Source organism: Atractosteus spatula, chromosome 8, assembly GCF_055471065.1.
Source record: "Atractosteus spatula isolate fAtrSpa1 chromosome 8, fAtrSpa1.hap1, whole genome shotgun sequence".
NCBI lineage: Eukaryota > Metazoa > Chordata > Actinopteri > Semionotiformes > Lepisosteidae > Atractosteus > Atractosteus spatula.
This window is the reverse complement of record NC_142713.1, coordinates 38,753,328-38,779,406: the sequence shown is the minus strand read 5'-3', so window position 1 is coordinate 38,779,406 and position 26,079 is coordinate 38,753,328. Positions and strand designations below refer to the sequence as shown.

General features: G+C 34.9%; 1 protein-coding gene across 3 annotated transcripts in view; it reads left to right on the top strand.

Moving 5' to 3' along the window:
* tfec (transcription factor EC) overlaps positions 1-25,729 on the top strand; it is a 74,195-nt gene extending 48,466 nt beyond the window's left edge. The window contains exons 1-8 of one of the 3 annotated variants that reach the window (XM_088924316.1): positions 1,228-1,447; positions 13,216-13,455; positions 13,711-13,812; positions 18,626-18,746; positions 21,057-21,113; positions 21,601-21,676; positions 22,959-23,106; positions 24,589-25,729. In XM_088924316.1, the coding sequence (XP_088780442.1) occupies positions 1,391-1,447; positions 13,216-13,455; positions 13,711-13,812; positions 18,626-18,746; positions 21,057-21,113; positions 21,601-21,676; positions 22,959-23,106; positions 24,589-25,002 (1,215 nt within the window). In that variant the 5' untranslated portion in view covers positions 1,228-1,390 and the 3' untranslated portion in view covers positions 25,003-25,729. Of the gene's footprint in view, positions 1-1,227; positions 1,448-13,215; positions 13,456-13,710; positions 13,813-18,625; positions 18,747-21,056; positions 21,114-21,600; positions 21,677-22,958; positions 23,107-24,588 lie in introns of those variants that run through there. The other 2 variants (XM_088924315.1, XM_088924314.1) reach the window with 2 other exon arrangements.
* Positions 25,730-26,079: the final 350 nt, after the last annotated feature.

The window sequence follows — 26,079 nt, the reverse complement described above, 5'->3', positions numbered from 1 at the left end:
TACATTAACCTAACTTTACAAACTTTGAACAGTAAACCAGTTTACTATCAAATCAGCTATATGGGCCAAATATTCCATCTCATTTGTAAACTCACATAAATAATATCCCAAGGGCTGGAATTTCAGAATGAGAGTGAAATAAATGATTGTTTTCTCTGAAAACTGAAGCACTACAGCAACACTGCTGCTTGTGTAATGACCATATAAGAATTCGTATTTTATAGAATGACAATTTATGAGTTAGTTTATCATCTTAAAATCATGTTTTTGAGAACACAATATATTTATATTTAATCTAAATGTGTATTATATTTGATACACTTTACTAAACTTACAACTTTCTGAAGCAACACTGCAGACTCCAACACTGTTCTTATTTTACCTTAAAGATCATGGAATTGATGTCCTGTGTCGTCCTTCCATTACAAAGTAATTTCAGATATTTTTATTACCCATTAAAATATTTTTATTTAATTTACTTTTTTGAAGGAGAAATAGGAAATGATTAATTGACACTGTTGGTGCAATGGGAGATAAGGCAATGAAGAGACACAAAATGTACAAAGTCCCATACAATTGGTTCTCAAGTCTAAGAATGGCAAAACTGAACTTGTAAGAACACTAGTGCTATTTACTTGTGGCTAAAAAGATGACATTCAATAAAAGCAGACTGCCTCCATTGCAACAGGCATGGTTCATGGCAATCCATTTGTAATATGTATTTAAAAGCTCAAAGTGCTCTAAAATAGCACACAGATAAATGAACAAAATGAGAAACACTTGCATTTTGCTGTGGTCACCATTTTCTGTGAAGGAAGCTGGCAAACACAGTAAATATGGGATACAAATGACCTGCGTTTCATTGTTTTGCGCTTTTATTAAGTGTATCTGTGCAAAAAATAGCCGTGGTTTTGGCTCTTGATGGATTCATTGCAGCAAGTACCATAGGAAGCAACTGTCAGAGAGATAAGCAGGGAATCAGAGGAAGAGGAATTGTGCTCAGATGAACTTTATTCACTGAAGTAGGAAAGCAGAGTCAGGCAAGGGGCAGCCACACAGTCTGCCCGCCACCTACACTGCGACCTCAGTCGGGCCCTTGCTTTGCTTGCTCTCTCACAAACAGAGTGATAGGAAGTTGCTTTTCTTGAAAACCGCTGTGTCATGTCTTCCTTTCTGCATGGATTTCTCTTTTAAGCTGAAGCTTCTCTATCTCTCCCCTCACAAAGGAGCATGAGGTGCATCTGTGCGGGGTGAACCCTGAATCAATAGAACCAGCCTTTCGGGCGCAGCTCTCGGCTTTGAGTGCCGTTAATCTGACGCCGTTCGTGTTTGTTATTTTTCTGCTTCTGTTCTTTCCCCTGCTGCTCATGCTGCTGTTGCACCAGGAACCATGAGTCGATGCTGTGTTGTCAAAGTGATAACACTGACAGAAATCCAATTAGTGCCGGTAGGTAACACTGCTAGGCGGAATTGTTTCCGTCACCTTACCAAGCAGAGAATGTCTCACACAATCGATAAGTGCTTTAGCTCTGGTTTGTAACTTAATTACAGGTTAACAGTGGAAGCTGCCTAGATGTGTGGTTGTGTGGTTTCCTTAAGGCTTCAGCTTGACTGATGTAACTCTACAAAGTTTCTTTGGCTAAATGCATAGAGGGATATAACATTTTTAACTTGTACGTTAAGGGCAAATGATGAAAACAAACTTTACTTCTTTTTAAATTCTGGTGTCTAATTTGACATTTGTTTTAAAACAAATTCTTTTTAGATTCCGTTTTCCTGGTACTGTTTGTGATATTCAAATGAAAAAAAAAATCATTCTTGCTTTTCATTGAATATTTTTAAATGTTTAAATCAATGGTTGAGAGAAATTTGTGTGCTTTTGTAAAAATACATAATTTTAGTGATTGATAATATTGTTGTTGTTCCTAACAGCAAAAGGTCAGACTTTATTTGAATGCAGCCTTAGGAAGTCAGCAGAACGGTTTCAGTGTGGCCGCATGATGCTGTCATAACATGCATAATCGATGATTACTATTGTTTCCAATCAAATGACAGGTACATATGGATTCATAAAAATACATCAGCATTATTACAGGAGAGGTCATAGCTTCTTTTATGGTAGAAGTTAGGTTTAGAATTTAGGTTTTAGAAAAAATAAAAGATTTTGAATGTTATTATAATGTACTTTATAGCCTCTATAATAGTTGTTGCAATAGTTATGTAAGCTCACATTAGAAACACGCTATGAATAGGAAGATGTAACTCTAATTTTATCTTTTTTGTTTAATTGTTTTATATTTTTTAGATTTCTAAAACCTAAATTACTGGCAAAACTGACTACTGAACTGTAGAGTGTCTTTGGGTATACACGTGATAAAACTATACAGTACATTAATACTTTAATTTTTCTAGAAAAAAATAATATAAGCAATTTATTTTTTTTAGCTCATGTCCAGTAAGCCACAAATGTAAAAAAATACTCTAATTTCTTTGTTTTGAGAAAAAATATGACCAATGCTCTTTACCATATTTAAAAAACATTTTTTTTGTTTTTCTACAGTTTGACATATTTATCAATATTTACCATAAATTGAACTTTAAATTATTTCAGTTTTCATTTCACTGAATGATTTCACATAAGCACATTTCCAAATGAGTGCTGTCCTGACTGAAAATTTAAAGTAAACTATAAAATCCAGAATATCCTGCTTTCCTCTTCTCCTGTGGAAGAAAAGGCATGCAAGAAGCTTTCCAATTCAGTTTCAAGATTAACTGTAACACCTCGCATTCTGTTATTGTCCAATACCATTACAAAAGGAAACTCCTTTGAACGGAACTTGCATAGATTACATTTCATGACATGACAATTGTTTCAAAACCACCGATTCCATTATTTCATAACTTGCATGGATTTTTTTGAAGTGAAACTCACATCTGAAGTAATATTGAAACGTTGAGCAACGTCTTTTCTAGAATTATCTCTGGTTGACTCTGGTCTTCAGTCCACTTTCAATATGGAACGTTCAGAATAAGTGATAGCGGAGCCATTTTACCAGATATCTCTGTAAGGTATTTTGCAAAAATCGTACAGCCTTCCTTTTATTCATACTGTTTTGCAATTAAATGCTCTACACTATTTCTTCATGCCGTCAGATGGATTTCAGATTTGTAACTCAATGAAATAGGGAAGTTAAAGATAAATTAACTCTTAATTTCAATTTCTTTCTTCGGACAGGAGTATCTTGTGGATGTTGAACTGGATTTACTTATTTTTAAAAGCTTTGCACTTAAAAATCAATGTTTATATCTAACTGTAAGGAATTTCAGTGTGCTTGAACTTAGATAACTTGAAGTATTGGATAGAACAATGTAATGTTTAAGTTGTTAAAACATTATTATTTCTTTAATAATTTGGATCTTAAATGTTGATTGAGTTTGTTTTGGTGTTGTCTCTGAGATATATGTGTATTAACGTAAAGGAGATAAGCTTTTTAGTCTTCAAGTGAAGTCTTGAATGATTTTTTGGGGAGATCATTTTTTGAATGATTTTTTTGTTGATATTTCTCTGAACGACATAGTCTCCTTGGGTCTAAACACCATTTTAATATTAAGGTGCCTGGTCAACAGGATCTCACTTTAATATAATATTGTTACACTGGATATTGTACAGAAACTTCTACATAATTTTAAACTGTTTCATTTATATGACAAAACTCATTGACACCTTTGTGTTTTGATTGTTAATTAATTCATGATATTCTTGTCAAGGACCCAAAATTATTTCCTATCTTGTTAACAAAGATTAAGCAATTAGCACATTCACAAGAGTAAATGCCAGGTGTGATTCTCATAGTAAAAATAAAAAAAATCCATTTATAATTTAGAAATATGTCTATTTTGCAGTTAAAGACACTGCACTTGTATATGATGGTCCATATAGATGGCTTTGTTTTGCTTTAAAGGACTTCTTAGTGAATTTTTTTCCACAGCAACTTTACTAGCACTAGATTTTGAAAAACAGAAGCATGGAAGTGTTTCAAATATCTGAAATGAGACCAGAAGTGAAACTAATGATAGAGCTGCCACGTCACAGTATAAGGGCAACAGTACTTTGTAAGAAATCTGTTTTCTTTCTTTAGACTACTATTTATATGAAGAGAAAAAGATGCTCTAGAACCCCCAAAATAGACTGAGGTCACATTTCCTGGTCACATGGCTCTCTTTCCCTGTGAAATATTGCTTTGTTGTCCTTTAACCCTAAAGAGAATATTAGCAATGGAAATAGTGTATAGGCCTAAGATGAAAAATGGTGGGCTTGCGAGTGAATGGAGTTTTTGTGTGTTTTTTTGGTTCTTCAGTTGTTGGAGCCATAGCTAAACGTGTTTTAGTGCAGGCCAGTAGATAAGGATTAAACAAGACCCCTGTTGTCAGAGAAAACTGTGAAGGGGTCAGTCTTTGCTCTTTCCAAGAATTTCATTCATTCAGCATGTTAAACTAGAAAAAAATGATGAAGGATAATTTTCTGACTTCAAACATTTGCTTTATTCTATTAAAAATGCAAATAACAGCAGAAACAATCAGTTGTAAAGGCTTGTTAAAACTGATGATGACTTGTAAGGCGAAATCCTGGCTGTAGTTTTGAGTTGAATTTTACAGAAGAGTCCGTTATGAAATAAACTTGGATTGATCACTCATTTACTGTATTAAAACCCCCCACAAAGCATGAAATATTTGTACATCCATGAAAACTCCCTCAGTGGAGGTTTAGTATGATCGTCACTAATTCTTAATATTTTTAAAATGTAGATTCTTCATTTAGCTTACATTTCTGGAATCACATTTTAATCTACACTGTAGTATGAATCTCCTTTATGTATCACAATATATAATATCCTTTAGTTATAGTATTAGGCTCTGTGCTGTCCTCTGTAGTGCATTTAGTACTCAATATGTGTTCAGTTTTTTATCAAAACTCAGCATAGTATTTTTAGATTTTCAAGTGGCTTTACCATAAAAAAGGAAAGGAGTTTTCACTCCATTTCCACTCTGTTATAGTCCTTGTGAGTGGTAAATCTCAGTCATCCATGTCAGTCATACAGTATGCAGGAATAAAGTCTGTTGCTTCTGTCTACCACAGGCCTGCAACTGATCTGAGATGGGTGACATCTCATCATATTAGAGAGAGCTGGCATGCTTCTCACCTACTGTTGGACTGAGATTTGTATTGTCTGTAATGCGTTTTTTGTTTATGGACCTGTTTTAGAGGTGGAGAGTAATTTTAATTTCAAAATGAAACAAGGACTACATTCTGTGTGGGCTACAGTTGGAGAGAGAGAGACAGACTAGGGAAGGAGAGTTGTACTATACAGTACACCTTATTTGAATGCTGTTCTTTTTATATTAACTGTGTATAATTTGTTGAAGATGATGCCCTGGCTTTTTTCAAGAAACAGTGGGATGGGATTCTTGAAATACATTCCTAGCTATGCTTACAATGTTCCTAATTCGAATTGAAATAATGATCACTTGGATGAAATTTCTAATGTACTGCATCTTTTGAAAGATATTAGATATTAGATATTAGATATTAGAAGATATTAGAAATTTGAGTTTACAGTTACATTGTTTTTCGGCACAATGACACAATAGTTTAACAGAAAAGTACCTCTGTTTCTGTATATGAAATGACTATGATTATATATATATATTCGTATGAGCTTAACATGCAGAGGTTACATAGTTATATTGTCACAGTTAGGTGCCTCAGCCAGTCCTGGCTGGCATCATCCAAATCGATAAAGTTGCCGGGGCATCTGAAGCGAGGGCAGGAGTATAGAATGTGGTCGGCCATTTGCTCCTTGCCATCGCCGCATTCACTAGTTGGGTCATCAGTGAGACCCCACTTGTGTAGGGTGGCCCGGAAACGGCCATGTCCGGTTCTTAGTCGGTTCAGCTTGACCCAGGCTTGTCTGGGTAGGTCATTTCCAGCGGGTTTGTTGGATACTTTTTCAATAAATTATTTCAGTCTGTGGTTGTTATTATTCCATGCGTCTTGCCACTTTTTGTTAGCTGAACTTACCATGCAACTATGATTATGACGTTTTGCTATAAAACTCAATTTTAATGAAATGCTGTTTGGGTAATAAACATCTCATTATGACTCAGCAATATATTTGCCATTAATTAATGTGATACAAAAGTTTGCTGTCAATGTGACTAATATTGTGGTTAATACCATAATAATAATCTTTGGGATATTTATGATATTTGGGTGATGTAGAGCAGATTGCTATGGTTCTTTCCTTTTAGCTTGAGCAAGTTCAGAGATGTTTTATTATAAAAAGAGAGGAACTTTAGAGTTAGAAAAAAAAATGCACTGTATTCACCAAAGGCAGATTTAGGAAAGCTTCTGTTTACCACATTAATAACACTTCTCTACTTCAGTTGACCAAACTCTTTTCTGCTTGATAAGAATAGTTCTTACGTGAAAAAATTCCAATGCTAGCAATTTTTCCCCCCAAAAAAATATTAAATCTGAAATGATGGATATAAAATACTAAGGTACTTGAATAGTAATAAATATCGTAGTTAAATATTAATAGTAATACTTTTTATTTGTAATGGAATCATAACATGCATGGTTGATATTATGTGACTCATGATCTAAGATTTGGATTGTTTCAGGACATGTTGTGTTGAGAGAAATCACACATTGAACCATGGGAGGGGGTTATATGATGCTGGCACAGGCTTCCAAGCTGACAATGTTAATGTATTAGTGGTGCTTGTACTGTGTACTCAAGTTTATTTTACATTATTTGTAGGACAAATTGGAGTTTCCAAGTATTATCAGAAATCTCGCTCCCAATGAATCTGTGACAAAAATAAAGAACTTTGAAACGATAAGCAACTTTGTCTGATATTCCAACTGCGAGCAAGACATTTAGACACATCAAAGTGAGGATGGACAATCACAGCCTTTCATTGCCAGAATGTTAGCAAGGGAACTGTTTAAAATGAACAAACATCTCCAATATAAAAATATGGAGAAAGTTATTTAACATTCGGATTTATTTGAATTGGATATACAGAAACTCCTGATGCACAGTGTGTTGTGTGTAACAAAATACTATCCCACAGTTCTCTGGTCCCTGCTTAAAGGGATTTGGAAACCAAATACTTTTTCATACCTAATGCATTTTATGCTTATTTAATGAAAATGATTTTAAGCTTTAAGGAAGGGTGGTCCTTTGTTTAAGAAAACTACCGTCCTATTTTTGTACTTAAGAGCAACACATACCATTCTACTTTTGACTATGAAATTGATGGATTGTTTTGGGCTTGTGCTTAACTTCATACTTAAGTATGAGCTTGCTAACCATCCACCTATCAGAATCAGAGTTGTTCAGATGATTTTCCTTTGTTCTTTCCTCTTTATTAATTTTCATTCTTTGGAAAGAATATGCCCAAAACAACCCTTTTTAAATCAACGTTTGAGAAATATATGGAGTTTTTAATGAAAGTTCGGGAGGAATGAAGGCAGCGGCGCTCATTCGACACAGCTGCTGCAATTCTCACTAATCCTGACGTAAGCAACCGGTCTCCATAAATATCAAACGTCACCCTCTCCTCTTCCTCGTTCGTTTTCTGCATCCCTCCTCCACCCCCTCTCCACCTTTGCAGCTACCCCATTGGTCGCATGGGGGTCCTATCCTCCCCGTCCAACGGCCGGGAGGTTGGCCCTCAGCCAAGCGGGTTATGCCAAATCTCCACATCACAATAAACGATTCTAATTTCTCCCTAGCTTTCGGCTGCTGTCATTCCTCGTGAAATGCAGAAATGTGTTCTGTCAATATATTCAGAGGGGGAATACTGCTCTACAACACATTCTTCTGTTTGCAGAATATTCTTCTAACCGTGTAGAAGAAAGAAATAATTTCTTAGGTTTACTAAATGTGTTATACTACATTCCATGCTGCCTTACATGTGTGCATACGTTTGCCTCTGCCAGAGATTCTCAGGTGAAATAACTTTTCTTTCGATGGAATAATACAAGCTCTTCATATGATTTGTTGAAAATCGAAGCCATTTAATAGTAACAATATGATTGGCCAAAATGTGTGCATATTACACCATGTGTCATACAGGTATATTTACATATAAAATATAATATGTCAAAAATACATGTAACTAATTCCTGAGGTGTATGTTGTGAGACCTTTATGACCCAAATAGTGTTCCATACTTTTAACTTGCCATATGACATGAGAGTCACTGCATTTATCCTAATGGCATTTTTATGAATGAGGTAAAAAGACTATCGTTTTATTTAAATTAGCCAACAGGGAAAAAAATATTTTTGTATATTTTTATGAATTACCTGTCTTTAACCAAATAGTAGTGTTTGTTTCTGTATTACTTTTTCTGTTAAATTGTCAAAGCAAGTGCACAAATGTTAAAACAGACCCTTACTGAATCTCCTTGTCATGCAGTCGGATATATAACCTTGCCATAACTAATCTGGGGGTAACAAAAACGGAAGAATTCTTATTCAAAGGCAAAGAGTTCTTTTATGGAAAACAGTCACACCAATTTAAAAGTCTATATATCAAATTTAACAAAAGACATTTTCTAGCTGTTGTTTTTTAAAACTCCTGTGTCTTCAGAGACAGGCCTGGCTTTGTTAAAGATGCATTACCCAATAAAGTATTACTTAAATTAAATTTGTTCAGTAACTGGTTAATGACCATATCTCCTGCGCTTGCCGTCTTTAGACAAGTAAGCCAAAGACAAGCATTATGGAGAGAGCTAGAGTATCTCAATATATTAACTTAGATCCTTCCATTCCACACAGAAGATATGTTAATTAAGCAATAAATATAAATTTGTTTCCCCTGTGCTGCCTACAAAACCCTGTTTTTTCCAAACAATATTCTAAGATAAACTGTAGTTGTAAAAATGATTCACTGGGAAATAAAGAACTTTAAGGTACCCTGTTGTATGATAAAGATTTCCTGGAGAACCTGACTCCTTCTTGTTATTGTAATACAGTAGGTGATTGTAGGGGCTTCCAAAATACCTGCTGTAAACATTTTGGACTGCACTAGTTTCAAAATTGTGTTTAAAAGTAAAGAAATAATGTATAACAAAATCTTTTCTTTTATTAATATTATTACTTGTTTGCTGTGGGATACCAATGCAGCTAAAAATAATATACTTTCATTATGTCAATTATTTTTGGGTACATTATTTTAATTTTTCCAAGTTTTCTCATGTTACTTTGTGCAAACCTACTCTAGTCCAAGCAGCGATGTTATCAGTGATTTCTACCTGTCCCTTGTAAGAAATACTAAAACCTGGGTTCAAGAAACATGAGAATTGTTTTTATCAAGCTGGTTGAAATATTCCACATAGGAAACACTGAAAGTTTCCCTTAATTACCTAAGGGTACCATTCTGAGACTATACTGTACTGTCTGTAAGAAAATCATGTTGTTACTCTTGCCTCACCTATATATTGCAGTTTTAGTCTCTTTAAATGAGTGTGTGATCAACTTTACACTTTTAAATGTCTAAATTTCTAAACTGTCTTAAGGTGTTTTGGAATAATGGGTTCTGTTGACAGCTTTTTTCATGGTCTGTTGTACAGTACATCAGGAAACCTTGCCTGGCTGATTTGCAAAAAGATTGCTATTCTGAAGTTTTTTGCTTTGACTATCACTTCTGAAAGAGAAATAATTTTATTTTAACAAACGTCTTCACAACAAATGAATATTTTGGAGGGAATAATACTGAGCCAAAGAGCCCATTACTAATTTCTTCTGAGGTTTATTGTTATCAAAAATTGAAATAACACAGTTCACCAGGGTTCAATGATATAATCTGTGACTGGCACAGAATGCCAGTTCTTAACAATCATGTGGTGGAGTATTTTCCTGGATGAGCCTCTTGGAATGCCAGAAGAAGATTTTTTTTATTCTGGTTGCTTATACTAAATGGGATAAGTTGGAATTAAATGGATCAAAATAAATTGAAACTGATAAGTATTGAGTGCAGCTGGATATCAAATGTTAGAAAATAGTTAAGAAGAACATTTTCATCAAAGAGCTTCTTTACTATTGAGATTGCATTCCAAAAGTCAAATGTAGAGCACATACAACTCATTATCCATTCCTTTTGGTCCATTAAATTGGCATTTGCACAATCCACATTATAATCTATGTGCTAAATTAAAATGATTAAAAATGAATCAAGGTCCCAATTCACAAAAAAATATCTAGAATGTTTAACCTAGAAGATTTTATTTCAATACACTTTTGAAATACTTAGGTTAGTTGAAGGTTTATAAAGACCAGCAGACCAATGATACATACTGTGAAACCTTTGACTTTTTTAATGCATGCCCAGAGCCTAAAGACTTTATCTCATGGTAAGTTATGACAGGTCCAAAAATCATTTTAGTGATTTAGACTTTCCACCACCATCCTATTTGCCTAAATGTGAAAACAACAAAATTGCTGCTCTTGCTTTACAATTGTAGACTTTTAATTTAATTGGGCAGATTTGTTAAGATAACTGATAGTCCCAAAACTCCAAAAAGCTTTGGAAATGAACCCCTAGACTCTGAAAAAATGTTTATGTAACCTTTGATGTAGTTAATTCTATACATGTAATACTGTATGTATTATACAGTGCAGTATATCACATTCTATGAACCCTTATAATAAGTAACTATGAGTTATTTATGAAACATTTGATGTTAGAAAACAAATCAATTATGATTAATACAGATGTTATATGTTTTATTTACGCTAAGTTTTAAATTTTTTGTGATAGAACATAAAACAAAGTTTGAAGAGTACTCTAGAGTACAAAGTGTTTTTTACAAAAACTGGTGGGTGTAGAATAAGCATATGGGTAATTGTGTGAGATGTCTTATGCTGTCCTTAATAGAATAATATCACCATTGAAATGAATTCAGACTGTTTGCTGTTGGACCTCTTACTTTTATTTCCAGAAATGATGTTTTAATACAGACGTTTGGAAGGAGAACAACTCTAATCTTGCCTATGTTTGCTTTCTTATGCACAAACGTCTCACTGCTGAGCACCCCCTTTGCACTTCTCTCATACTCCTACCTTTACCCCATCTTCACCCTTGTAGCAGCTCCCTAGCTCATTCCTCATGTTGAGGTGCGGGGGGTGGTCCTGTCAGCCTCATCCTCACTGACATACAGTACTCCTGTTCCCTCAGCCAGGCGAGTCACCCCAGATAAACTTTCATCTCTTCTCTATGTCGCATTAATTAGGATTTGGCTGAAGTACTGAGTTACTTAGTATGTTTTAAGATGATGTCTTTTGGAATTGCCTTCAGAACAGATTAACATATTAAGGACCATTGTTCGTTTATGAACAACTTCAGTTGAACATTGAATAATTGTTTAATAACTGTGCTTCCTACATTATTTAGAGGAAACAAACTTGTTATGGAAATTATAGACCTAGACAAACTATATCAAAGACTTTATAGTTTGTCTTGAGGATTTGACTTGATTTGGCCAGAACCAAAGTACAATTATGTTAAAGCGTGTAAAAATGCCAGAATGCCTTTCCTTTTTTTTCTGAAAAATGGTTATAATAGGTAGCATGCATAAAGTTGAGTCTTAATAAAAGTTTAAACACTTTTATACTTCACTTTCCATTTGACAATGATAGCAAACCTATCTGATCTGACTGTTACATATTTTATATCAATAAAACCATTACATAATGAAATGCGTCTCACTATTGATACTTCATTATATAGTAGAGATTATTTTTTGTAAACTACATTGAGCTTTTTGTGAAATTATTAATCACAATTACAACTGATTTTTCTGTACTGTTACAATTAGTTTTGGGATTTTTTTATGTTGCCAAAATCGTTTTGTTGAAATAAATTTTAGCACAATAATGACATGGAAAATTTATAGAAAAAAAAAATTATAATTAGAGTCGGGCTGTATTTTAGTGCAGCACATAATTAGATTAGAGCTGTTTGTGAAGCCCAGTTCATGACAGTTTGTCTTTGGAAATAGACTTAAGACAATGGGCTAGTGAAGGCAGTGGTAAAAATGGCAGCAGAGTTATTTAAAAACCACAGAGAACAAGCAGTATTTATGTTTAGCCCCCTGAAGGAAGACCACTGAAAAGAAAGTCAGTGATTGGCTGCCCCAGGAACACCAAATAGGGCTGTCCTGTTAAATTTGTGATATATGCAAAGTGATATCCTGTTGTGATCAAAACAAAGTAACGTGATGTCTTTCTGTTTGAAGTAATTATCATGCTTTGCAATCAAGGGATAGCCTAGCTTTAACCAATTAGCTCTTTTAGCATGTCTTGTTAGTTTATAAAGTCCCTGCTGAGAGTCTGAATTGGCATTTGCTAAGTATAGACTCAAGAGGATAGCCATTGGATGGAATCCTGCTAGACACATTATTAAGTCCTGGAGTGAAGATTTTTGGTTTAAGAATGCCACACTTAACAGACTGTAGTTACTACAAGATGAGAGATGGATCCAGAGTTCCTAATGTAAGGAATTAAACAATCTTTTTATTTTTCTCTATTAGAAACGAAGAACAAGAACAGAAAATTAATGAACAAAACTGCTAGTTGATAAAGCATTTTGGTTTGGTTTCTAGTAATTATTATTACAATTTAACATGCTTTTTCCTGTTTTCGCAGTTTTCTTTTTTCTGTTATTGCTTAGTAAATCAACACTCCAAAACTATTATATACAGTACTGTGCATTTTTGCTTTGCACTGAAATGCAAAAGAACATTATTATTTGAATGTATTTTCTGTACTTTGGAGTGTGAATTCAACAAATGTGGGTGTTTATTGATGTTTAATACAAACTTTGCTTTTCATTTCATTACTTTGGAGTGTTTAAGGCTGCAAAATTGAACTTAGTAAGCATATAATGCTTTAAGAGTTAGCAATAAGTCTAGAAAGCATTTGCTGGGTAATTGGGATCGAAAATACAAAATGTTGAGTTTTTTTACCTTTCTTGAACTGATTTGAACAAATAAGCGTGATATTTCATAAATCTTTCCAACACCATACAAAACTTTCAGGACACACTTATTTTAGAACTTTTTTAAAAGGTGGAGAGATAGGTCACACTTACTGAAAATTGGTGAAAAAGTCAGCAATTAAAAAAAACGTATTTTTTACAGGTTCAAAGTCATCTCGAAAACTCGAAGTATCACATCCAACAAGCACAGAGGCAGCACGTGAAGCAGTACCTGACTCTGGGAACGAAGCTTGCCAGCCAGGGACAGCCGGTCTCCCATGCACACCCTGGACAGCCGCTGTCTGCGGTGATGAGAAATGGCCACCTGCCTCCGATAAATGACAACAGCACACCGGAGAGCCCAGTCACCTTGCTGACCCTCACAGCCAGTCATGACAATGAGGTATAACTCCCAAATGCTCAAATCAGTTTAGTCCCCAAGTTTCTTTGTTTTGTTTGTTCATCAATAACTTCAAAAATCCAAACCTGAAACCCCTCGAGAAACTGTTTGATAACAGGCATTTCAGCATCCATCTTTTTTCAAGCTGGATAAAGAAATGTTTGTTGTTCAATTAGTTTCTATAAGTGAATACATTTCAGAAAGGAGGCGCAAGACATTTTATTGTTAACAATACACTGATAATTATTTTTCTTTTAGTTTCCAATGGATGAAGTTATTGATGACTTAATTAGCCTTGAATCCAGTTTCAATGATGAGGGTTTGGGATGCATGGAACCTAACATCATAATGCCAAACACTGTAAGTACAGCAAATTCATTATTCCAGATATTTGAATGTGTCACACCCCACAAAAGGAATAAATAAACCTACTTAGTTCCCAAACAGATGTTTAGAAGAATCGTATTGTTCTCGTAAGAAGCTATTGTGCAGAAAAATAAAAACAATGTTCACGTTGAGGGCCATAGTGCCAGCAGGACTCAAACTATTAATGTCACAAAAGTTTTAAAGACTTTTTACAGTTTGACAAGATATGAAATAAACAAAAATATACTACTAAGCACTGAGGAGGACAAAGAATCACTCTGATAATGAGGCCATAACATTCATACATTTTATTTTTACTTTTTACTGCAAAACCAGGAATTAAACAAATCAAGCTGAAACAAGCAAAGACCGATTCTCTTTCTATCACAAACTATGCAAACCTAAAAAATTAGAATCATTGCATTTTAGATTATTTCAGTTTTGCATTAACATACAACTATAATAACAGTATTAGAGAATTGTTACTTACAGTACCATCCCAAAAATAAAGATATAAAAACTGAATATCAATGACAAGTGAGTTCTTTACACTTCTGCTACTGTACTTTAGTAAAACAAATCAAACAGTTATCATTAGGGATTTCAGTTTGCAAATGAGAGGAGGCAATGTACTGTAGGACAGAAGGCTCATTTGTGATGATATCTTGTTGATTGTGATGTAGGTCTTGACAGCACATTGATTTGGGGATGATGAATATTGCAAGTGTTTAATTGGAAGTAAAAGTATCTGTACAGCGTAATTTTATTTTAAATGTTTTTAACCTGCTTTTTCTGTAAGCAGACTCCTCATGGCCAAAGTCAAAGCAGAGACGGCTCAACTGTCCCTTTTTGTTTAAAAACCTCCTTACTTCATTTCTTCCTATCCACCCTCTTAGTAAATAACAAGGGTGCCTTTGCATTTTCTATTCTCCCTATTGTAGTTTGTCTACCTGTTGTATACTGCAAAGCTCAGATGACTGTTTTATTATGTCTTAAGGTCCCAAAAATATATAAGAAATTAAAATTTAGCTACAGAAAGCATCTACTGTACATATTTGCTTCTTCAGACAGCAAAAAAAGTCTTCTTTCAAGAAATGATACATAGATCATCCTGATTTGAATACTAAAAAGTAACTTATATTTATATTAATAGTCAAGTTACCAAATAGAATTTGCAGATTTCTGTCTTTTATTGCCTATACCTTTCAGTTTTGTACTCTTGTTTTTAGATTACAACACTTATAAAACAGATTTTAATTTAAGGCACTATGTACGGTATTTGTAAGTATATGGTGTATCCATGGACTGCACATATCAGCTAAAAATGCTTTTTGCAATTTTTACTTTTTTTTGGTAAAACTCTGATTGTACAGTTAAGGAAAGAGTCTTTATAGGATGGATTGGTAAATATTAACACCTTCATTGGTCATTTCAGCCATACCCTTTTGTGAGCTTCTATCCAGATCAGATTAGGTTTAAAGACCTGGAAGGAGTCAAAGGTCAACTCCTCACTAGAGCTAAAGCTTAGCACATTTTCACTTGACTAATACGGGTTAGCCAGCTTTGACCAAGAAAAACAGGATGAAGAAGGAAAGCAAAACAATTCATTTTTTGGACATTATAACATCTCTGAAAAAAAAGCCGGTAAGCAAACTAGTTTCAGATTACATGTATCTGTTTATAATTTCTCAGCTAATGACCAATCGGGCTACAATTAATGAGATAACAATTCATATAACTGTTTATTTAAACAAAACCTCTGCTCAAATATGATGCACGACAAGCCTGTCTTTGTGTTAGGAAAGTAAAATGAGAAAGCAATCTTCATGTTTTATATATGTTTAAATTTAGGTTTCTGTGATACATGAGACCTAAAAGATTTAAGAAGTACAGAACTGTAATACTGTATGCATAACATGTGATATCAACAACTCAGGGTAACATTTCTACATTCTAAAGCTACCCCATTATTACAATCTGAGCTGTATTTGTTCTTGACACAACTCTTTTGGTTGTGCCTGCATCTCAATCACTGCAAATTACTCTGCATTTGTTCAGTTACATTATATACTGTACAGCTGTGTGTGCCCTGCAATGGATCGGTGTCCCATCCAGAGTGTACCCTGACTTGCTCCCTTTTCCAGCATAGGCTCTGGCTCCCTGGTGACCCTGAATTGGATGTGTAATTTTAATTTTTCTTCAGTGTTATTATTATAATTAACCTCTATAGTAGCTACTTTTCAGTGAAGCTGATGGCTAAAGTCTTGTATCACCTTGAACTGCTGTAAGAACAAAGCAAATTCTTTAGTTGGGAATGTGCTTAATATATCTAAATCCTTGTAATCCTACAGACTAAATGCATTTCTTTAGCAGAAGCAGGTTCTTTACATCCTTTGACTAAGTCCACCAGAGGTGTGACAGTTTAAAGCAGATTTTGTTAACCATAATATCAAAAAGAGCAAAGTGAAGTGGAGACTGATACAGAAACATTCCCTGTGGGCTTTCTGAAATTATATGATGCTTCACTGGTTCAATTAATTTTAATTAGCCATACAATACAATACATCATCATTTTGCCATGTCAACTTGTCTTAGAACACAGATGCGAATGGATTTAAGTGATTACAGAGAGCGCAGATGGAGGATGGTCCTAATTCTGATTTTCAGAAGCATTTTTATTCACTGTAGTACAGAAAACTGTGCTGTATGTACAGAAAACGTATGGTCCCACTTTATTGTTCATTTTGGAAATCATATCAAAGTCCAGATAGCATTTTTCATTCTCTGTACCCTAGGGACCTTTCTCAGGGAATTAGCAACAGTTGTTTTTCTATACGGTCTTTCAAAGATGTGAACTTTCTTTTGCCCTTCTGAAGTTTTCTGTTTCTTTTTCATGCCTTTACAGTCTGTAAGCTTTCCCAACTGGCAATCAGTCAAACACGTTAGTTTTACCAGTTCTGCTGTTTCTTTACTTACGTATTTCTTGTCTGTTGCTGATGATGTGGAAGACAAGGTGCTGCTGTTCAATACCTTAGTACCTGTGAAAACTCTAGCCAGTCTCCTGTACTTGCCTTGCTCCATGGTACAGTGCCTTGCTATATAAAGTATACAGCTGCTTTGGCAAGATACAGATGTTTTATATGATAATAATCAAAATGATCCTAGGTAGCTGTTTTCCACCATTAGTTGGCCCTCTCACTGCTTCACATAGCTGTACAGCATGGCCTCCTTGTGTGCCTGACATTGCTGGTTGTAATCTTTCTCATTTTGAAGTGCCCATTCCTGAATGTCTTACTGATTTTTTTTTGTCTGAGACACACCTTGCATTCTTAAGGTACAACAGGTAGATGCTCTATTATTCTCTGATTGCATTTCTGATATAAAAACTTCGATGACACAAATTCCTTTTCATTTTCATGTTTTTGGGATTATCCCATCAGTTATGAAAAAACAGTTTTGTGATGTTGTCTGCTTATGACACTGTGCGTGAATTTCAGTCCAAAATATAAAAATATGGGTGTGATCTTCAAACCTGCATTGACCTTTGCAGAATATTGTCAAGAATTTATGTCTGCACCTGAAAAACTGCGTCTAGCCTTTTGTTTCTTAGGGATTTATTATTGTAATGTCCTATTCATATTCTTACTATTATATTAAAATATAAAAGATTAATATTCTTCAATTCCAAAGAAACAATTAATCAGTTGGGGTATGCAAATAGCTTTAAGACTGTGTCTGCAGCATATGTAGATTATAAATTAGAATGTCTTCAAGGATGCCTGAATAGATACAAAAATTGCAAATCTTAAATGACTATATCACAAAAACTATTTGAGATATTACTGTGCAATTTTGCCTCAAATCCTTCTCCACAGTTCTAATACTGAGCATGCACTAAATGTCAATAATATTTGGGATGGTCATGCCAAAATCAGGTAGATTTCACACAAAATTACCCTATTTTGACTGTGGCTAGGCTGCACTGTTTATAGTAAATGTCCTAAAAATGTTATGAGAAACAGTTTTCATCTCTGAGTATTTAGAATGGACTTTAATCAAGGTGCCAGGAGGGAGAGATCAATAAGATTCAACAGTAGCCTAGTGCCCAGACAAACCCGAAAGGAGGCAAGATTGGCACAGAATGAGAATGTCAGATTGGTTTTGGACTAATTGGCTTGGAAGCACTTGTGCAACTCATAAAAAGCTACATGTGTTAGTAAATATATATTACAATATACAATGGTTTGCTAAATGGTACAAAGCTTTATTAATTGTTTTTGTATTGCAAAATTATTGCTCGTTTTCAAAATTGAAATTGAAAATGAAATTGCAGTCTATATAACAACAGTTTCCACAGCATTCCTCTTGCAGTAGTTCTATATACAAAATCCCATTCACTACTGTTAAATTGCAAGGAAACGTAGAATAATTTTAAGGACTCCTTCAGGAAAGTTAGCAACACTTATAATCAATAACGAGAGATAAGGCAAAGGTTACTTTTCTGAGAATGAACTAAAAGTATTTTAAAACCACAGCTTTGGTACAAACTGAATGCAGTTGCTTCATGAACATTTGCCTTTGTTGCTGTACTCGGTTGTAGGTAAATAAAATCTGAGCCACAAACTGTTTATTTCTTACTGTATTTCTTAAATTAACTTAAACACCTGGAAAACATCATTGCTATATACACATGTATTATGTATCATGGAATTCTAAAAACATATTGCAGTTCAATGACAACGAGTGACTGAATTGTTCTGGTGGATTCATTTATCCTAATGGTATTTTTCTCTTTTATTTTGACAAGATGCCGCTGAACAGCAATATTTTGGATGTGTACACTGGAGAGCAAGGTATGACAGCAACTAATGTTGGAATGACATCTGGTTCATGTCCCACAAACCTCAGTGTAAAAAGGGAAGTCACAGGTATGAAATGCAGCACACATTATTTAAAACCATAAATTATCTGAAAAATGCCACAACTGCAGAATTTCTACCCTTTTAGAGAGGACGTTCATCGTACATTTGAAATACTGTAATTATAGGGAAATTAGGATACAATATAAAGAACAACAACACGTAACATACTGTACAGCTGAATAGTGATGCAGCTGTTGTGTGTCAGGGTGTGTTTTCTATTCCTTTTTTGAAAAAACCCTCTGAAAACCCATCTTCAGAACAGTGTAACACAGGATTGTTTACTTGCCTAGTGTTGTTATCTTCATCAGTGTTTTTGCCGGGTTATGTACCACCTCTTGTAGGGTCTCTCTTTTATGACCAGCTGTGTTAATGATTGTTTTGACAGGCCTCTGTACTTTTGTAAATGTGAAACCTTACTATCTGGAAAGACCTGTAACTGTTCAACATATTTACAACACTGTACCCGTAAAAACAATTTGAATGCACATTCCATTTGAATTTTAAAAAGGGAATATTTATCTATCTGTTAAATAGAACATATTGTTGCACACACTTTAATAGGGTATTTTAGAAAAGATGAGAATATGATGGGCAAATGCCTTTTTGAGAATATGACAGTAGCTGTATGTAGGTCATTATATACAGTACATCCACAATGAGAGACAAAGATGACTGAAATAACGAAGATTTTGAAATCTTTTAATTTTATGTTTGCAGATAAAATTCTTGATAACAAAGTGTATTCAGCTTTCTGCAAGATAATATTTCATTGAAAAAATATAATTAGGTGGCTTAAATATAATGAGATTAAGAATATATATCTAAAGAAAAATATTAGAACATTAAGAATGTTGGCACATTAGAGGAAGCCATTTGACCCATCCTACTCATTTTATTTTAAATAACTAAGTGGTTTTTATCTTGACAGTTTCTGACAGAAGCCATCTGCTTTGACACCATGACCCTGTAGCTTGGTCTAAACTCCTACAACCCTTTGTGTAAAGAAGTGCATCCTATTCTCAGTTTTAAATGCACTTCTCATTAGTTTCCTCTGATTTGTGTTTCACTGTTGTTTGTGAAATTCCTAGCACTGCCTTTGTTAGTGTTTTTCGGGATTTGGATTACTTTAAATCAGGTCAGGAACAAGATGGGAGCCACAGAGCTACAAGGTGATACATACAGTATTAAAAAGACTTAGGTGTTTATCTTGAAACATGGTTTAAATATTCTAGTCAATTTAGGGCAGAAAAAAAAGGAAAGCAATTCAACGATGAAACATGAATCATGAGGAAATTTCAGGGAAGCATAATCAAAAATGAAAACAGGAGACACTTTGTTTTCAAATTGGGTTGTGGACGTACAGAACAAAATACCTAGATGCTTCGTTGAAGATTATACAATAGCTTCTTTCAAGGAAGAGTTGGAAAAGATCCACCTTGGATCAATTAGTAAAAAGTAATTAAATGAGCTACATGGGTACATTTGCAACTTTATTTGTAACTTTACTTACATTCTTATGTAAAACTGAGGAGTTTTTATGTTTCTCCTTTTTATTCCTATTTGTCAATGGCTCAGTTCCCATTATCATCAAAGTGGTGTAACCTTTAACCTATCCCCGCTTACCTCATGAAGTAATTACAGTATCAGTCTAGGCAGATCATTTTAGATCTTCAATCATTCTGGGAAGGGTGTGACAATAAAAGTTTGGTTAGAAGTTATATGTTTGTGGTTGTTTTACCAAAGGGTGTGGTATTTGCTTCCCATTCTCCCTTAGTTCTAAAACTCATGAAGCAAGTAAGTCAAATTGATTTTAGAAATAAAAAGATGTCTCCAAAACTTTTCACTTCACCAAGTGTACAAGTAAATTGCATCCTGGTTTTATTGTGTGCAACTGGACAATGGATTCTTAGAGGGGTTAAGTGACCTTATTAAATTAACACAAATGAATTGATAAATTCAATCTAAGGTCCCTAGTAGTTATAATATGGAAGAATGTGTATTAGAAACAAGTACTGTATGAATGCAAAGAATTGTTAATCATTTCATATCAGAGGGCACACAACAAACATATGAAACAGGGTTTCAGAGGCTTTACTGTACAAACCCTAGAGGGCAAAGAACTCAACGATCTTTAGCTTCAGAGTGAAAATGTCAAGCACATGTGTGCTATTGTCAAGAAAAAAGCTGTTTTTCAGAACTGAGTTACCCAGTACTGAAAACAGCACATTCTGAGACACAACTATGGGCATTCAGTTACCTTAGTTTCCATATATTCTGTGAATAATTTATTAATGTATCTATCATTGTTTTTTACAGAACACGACACTCGTGCTCTTGCCAAAGAGCGACAGAAGAAGGATAATCACAATTTAAGTAAGCTGAGATGAACTCTGTTGCAAATGAAATGCCAATGTACTTAAAAATGTGAAAATATCATTCCTTTTAGCCATTTTGTTTTTGAAACTCAATCAGTTCATTAGCAGTAATGTATATCGTGCGAACATGGGCAAAAAATTAACATCAGATTTTGCTTTAGCACCTCAAATAAAGTCTGGACTGATAAATGAAATTGAATTTTTCATTTTTCAAAATCAAAGAAGAAGCCCTGTCACTAGTCAGTGAAAGACTTGTTTTCTTTAGCCAATTAGAGAAACTTATTCTTCTTTCAAGAACTGTATTCCAATGGTATTACTGTCTGTCACAGATTGTTGCTTAGGGCTAGCTGGCAAAAAAGTCGAAGGACATTATTTTTCTTTCTTAATAGAGCAGTGATTGAAAGCTCTATAAATATATCAAAATATGCCCAAAAGGATAAGGCAGACATCTAAATCTCGTCTAAAATGTTTTACTCTTCCACCAGTTGAAAGAAGACGAAGATACAACATAAACTACAGAATAAAGGAACTTGGTACACTAATTCCAAAGTCAAATGACCCGTATGTATCCAGATCTAAAATATTTTTAACTTCAATGCATGCATCTACAGTAACACTAAATGTACTATATGAGCATTTAAGGGTTACACAAAGTTCAAGATCTCTTAAGAAATTATGACTAAAAAAAGGTGTGGTTCTTAATCTGGAGTTGGAAATGTTCAGCCTTTAGAGACTTGGGTGTCTCTAACCTGCTAGTGTTGTATCCTGAAAGTCCAGTCCTTGATGGCAGGTTTTTAGTGCTAGAAACAAGAAGCTTCTGTCAAAGAAAAAGGGTTCTGTCAAATACAGGGTCAATGGTAAATGTTTGTTGGCAGTTTTATACGCAGATATTAGAGTTCTTGAGTTTTGGAGGCCTTGGTTCACATCTAATTTACCTTACATCTACCTCTATTTAATCTGCATGGCAAAAAAGCACAATTAATGAGGTACAATTGCAGGCACTGTTTGAAAAATCAAGCAAAAAAATCTGAATATATTTTTGGGGACCTTTTACATAAAATCATAATATTTAATGAAATTACTTTAAATTAAAATGGGAAAAAGGGGTAGATACTATTTTCAAACCATCATTGTTCAAGGCATTTGTCTGTCTTTGTGATAAAATGTTCAATGAAATGCACTACACAGTATGTGATGAAGAAGTTTTTACTTTGATGTCAAAAGGCAGTGTCTTATCTAGAAACTGTACCTATTAGCATTGCAATATTTAAAGCCTAATGAATACTATACACACAGTATAAAGAGAAGTTAAATAAAAAGTCAAACATTTGAGTAAAAGTTTATGCACAAAGAGTCCACTAATGCAATTCTTAGCCAAAATTGAAATCAGTCCTGCAATGCAATTGAACTTTTGATAAAAATTAAACAGAAGGTTACTGATTCAGCCATGCTATTAGCACATGATAAAAGAGATTATTAGCTGTGATCAGACAAACGTCTTATTCTGAGAGAAAGGACATTCTTACAACTGCTCATTTCTTAAAGAAGTAATGGTATCAGAAATACTCTGTATATTGCTTCCCTTCCAAAGTCCCATTTTTTTACTTCTTCTGACACCAATTTTCATTCTGGGATTAATTTTACCATACAAGGGCTCCAGAATTGACTTTCTGCAGATATACTTAACTATTCTATTAAAATTCCCATTCAGAAGCAATAATGTCCGAGAATGAATAATGGTCATGTAAATCATCATTTCTTATTAATATAAAAGGCCTTTGTAAGTTTTTAAAAATTCTGCTGATGTGCACATTTGTGAAAAGGTTATCTTTACATCCTGCAGTGATATGCGCTGGAACAAAGGAACTATTTTAAAAGCATCAGTGGAGTACATTAAATGGCTTCAGAAAGAGCAGCAGCATGCGAGGGAGCTGGAGAACAGGCAGAAGAAACTGGAGCAGGCCAACAGGAGGCTTCTGCTGCGAATTCAGGTCTGCGTAAGCCACTCCAAAGCCGCAACATTAAAGAGTTTGAGCTTGACAGAAAACTAAGACTCATTATTGATGTTTTGTAAGCACATTTCCCTTTTTGCTTTGAACTATGCCGCGTAGCAGTAATTACCTGATTAATAAATACCAGCTACAGCTCTGTCAGAAGAGGAATTAGGTTTGGATTAGATTATGTGGCCTAATAGTATCGAAGAGTAATGCTGCTCCATTTTTAAAATTATGCATTAAAATGTAACGGTTATTGACATATTTGTAGAAGATGCACCAAAGGCATTACAGAACTCATCACCCACTGAGACATCGCAATTAAGTGTAAAATTAATTACTCTATAGACTGGCAAGGCATGCAATTCCCTCATTTTAGTTTAAACTTATCAGCAAATGCAACATATAATTTATCCTTAGGCTTTCTCATTGACTGTATAAACAAAAATGTGGTTGGCTTAAAAATACAACATGTATTTTGTTGTTTTTTTTGGGGGGGGGGGAGGGGGGAATTATCACCTCTTTAGTGTAAAAATAAAATACCCAGTTACCTTTTGGAGAATTTATAAGATCAAGTTGAGTTATGAAATAGAAAAATTGAACACTACAGTAAAAAAGATTTTACATTTATGACAGTCAGTCTAAAACTGAAGCAAGTTAAGAGACACTTCATTTTATTATATATAATCTAAAATCAGTTAAAACTGTCTATAGACTTCAGAGGCTATGTCAAGATCTCATTGATTAGGAAAAGTAATTACATGTTACAGAACCAAGAGTAATAGACAATATTAGTCTTTTATTACCTTTTCATAATCATCTGATTATGGCTAAAGCATTATGAAATATGCATCTGAATTTGATATCGAGAGCAGCTACACAGTCCTTCAGTAGAAAACAGGAAAAAATGTAGTAGAAAATAAATTAGAGGCTCAGATCTCCAAGCCATTTTGAGCAGGTGAACAATGTTAATGGTTTAATATACCCCACAGTATTATATGCCCTGGTACTGTTTAAAATAGCCCAGTCCAACTGATTGCGCTACTGTAAAGGTTAATAAGTGCCATGGGAGTTTGAAAAGTACCATGGGACTTTTGTAAATGGGTTGTCTTAGCAGTGTCATGCAACAATATTTTTAAGTGGGTTGTCTAGCAATGTCATGCAACAATTCCAAAAACAGTATTTAAAGGCTTACTTGTTAATGTGAAAACCTTTTTTTGTGACCCACAGTATTTTGATTAATGATCATTTTGCATTCACTCTACCATGCTGTATTTATTGCACACCCATCAGGGCATGCTTTGCTTTGATTGATACTTGTAAGGTACAGTATATGAGTATGTACTTGTACCGGATTTGCAAAGTGATTCATTCACTATTCGAGAAAAGCAACAGAAAACAGAACAATACTGCTGACTCTTTGAAGGGATAGTTTGGAAGAAACAGCAGTCCTAACACCCTTCTCCTTTGTTCATGTAGGAGTTGGAGATTCAGGCTCGTGCTCATGGTCTGCCCACAATGGCTTCATCCCTGGGGGCTGTGGAGCTGTCCTCCCAACTCATGAAGCAGCCGCACCAGCACCTGCACCAGCCGCAGCAGCAGCTGTACCAGGAGGAGCTGAATGGCATGTACATGCAGCAGGCCGCAGGGCCTCCAATGCCAGGCGTCGACCACGGCGACGGCTCCACCACCTTCTCCGACCCGCTCTCCCACTTCACAGACTTCTCCTTCAGTGCCACACTCAAAGAGGAGCACCGGCTGGATGAGATCCTCATGGATGACCCCTTGTCACCATTCGGGACCGACCCCCTCCTGTCCGCCACGTCCCCTGTGGCATCCAAGGGGAGCAGTCGGCGGAGCAGCTTCAGCACAGACGACGGCGATGACTTATGATGGCTGCACAGCACTTTGCCTCTGTTTACATTCCATCACAAACTTTGCCAGTCTCCTTCCCAGGTCCCACTGGAACTGTTGGCTTCACCTTTGTGAGCCGCTAGACTTCCCTCAGTTGTTTTCAAACACCAAAGTGCTTCACCTGTTGACCGGAGGCCAGTATTGGACAGCACCAACCATTCCAGCAAATACAGCAAAGGGAGAAAGACTACCTGTTGCTTGGATTCAATACTTAAGCACTATGGTGCTAGCAGACTGTTAGCACACTAACTCAAAATGTAAATACTGTACAATATGTTTAGCATAAACAAGTAACAGTTATTAATATCTAATGGTGTGCTTTAGAACAAAATAACCATTGTTGCAATGGCACAGAACAAGTACTAAAAACTGAATTCATCAGTTTGACTTCTGATGTACTGTACCTTATTTCACACAAGATGATGTCTTTGCACCTGAGACTTTAAATAACATGATGAATAACATGAACGTGTTCTAATAATGCTCCTAACAGCCAAAAGCTCAATGAGACCTTCAGAATTTTGTATTGTCTTTTTCTTCAACATGTTTTGGTGTTTAAACATGTTTTAATCCGACACCTTTTAAAACAATGATTTGTTACAATATTTAACCTGTAACTATTTTTATGAGGGTCACTGGGTACGAGGGAGGGTTGGGGTTGAGAATTTAGTAATAGGACACAATAAACCCCTTTTTTAAAAAAAAACTGCTGTCTGCTTTTCATGTCAGTGTCCATCCACATCATTTCTAATTCTCAAACTTTTCAGCAAACCTCCGAGACATTTATATATAAAATATATATTTTTATATAAATATATATATTTTTAATTTATATTATAATAATGAGTCCGGTAACCAGGGAAATCCAATAAAGACAATCCGAAAAACGATATCCAAAAGGCGTGGTCAAAAAAGGCAGGAGCAAAGATCAGGAACTTGGAGATCAGTCAAGAAGGTCTGAACGCACACAAGAGAATTCTACGGGAGGCTTCTCGATAGTGAGCATGGGTTGGTGCATGAGGGAACTTTAAATATTGAGGGAGAGGGACATGGTTG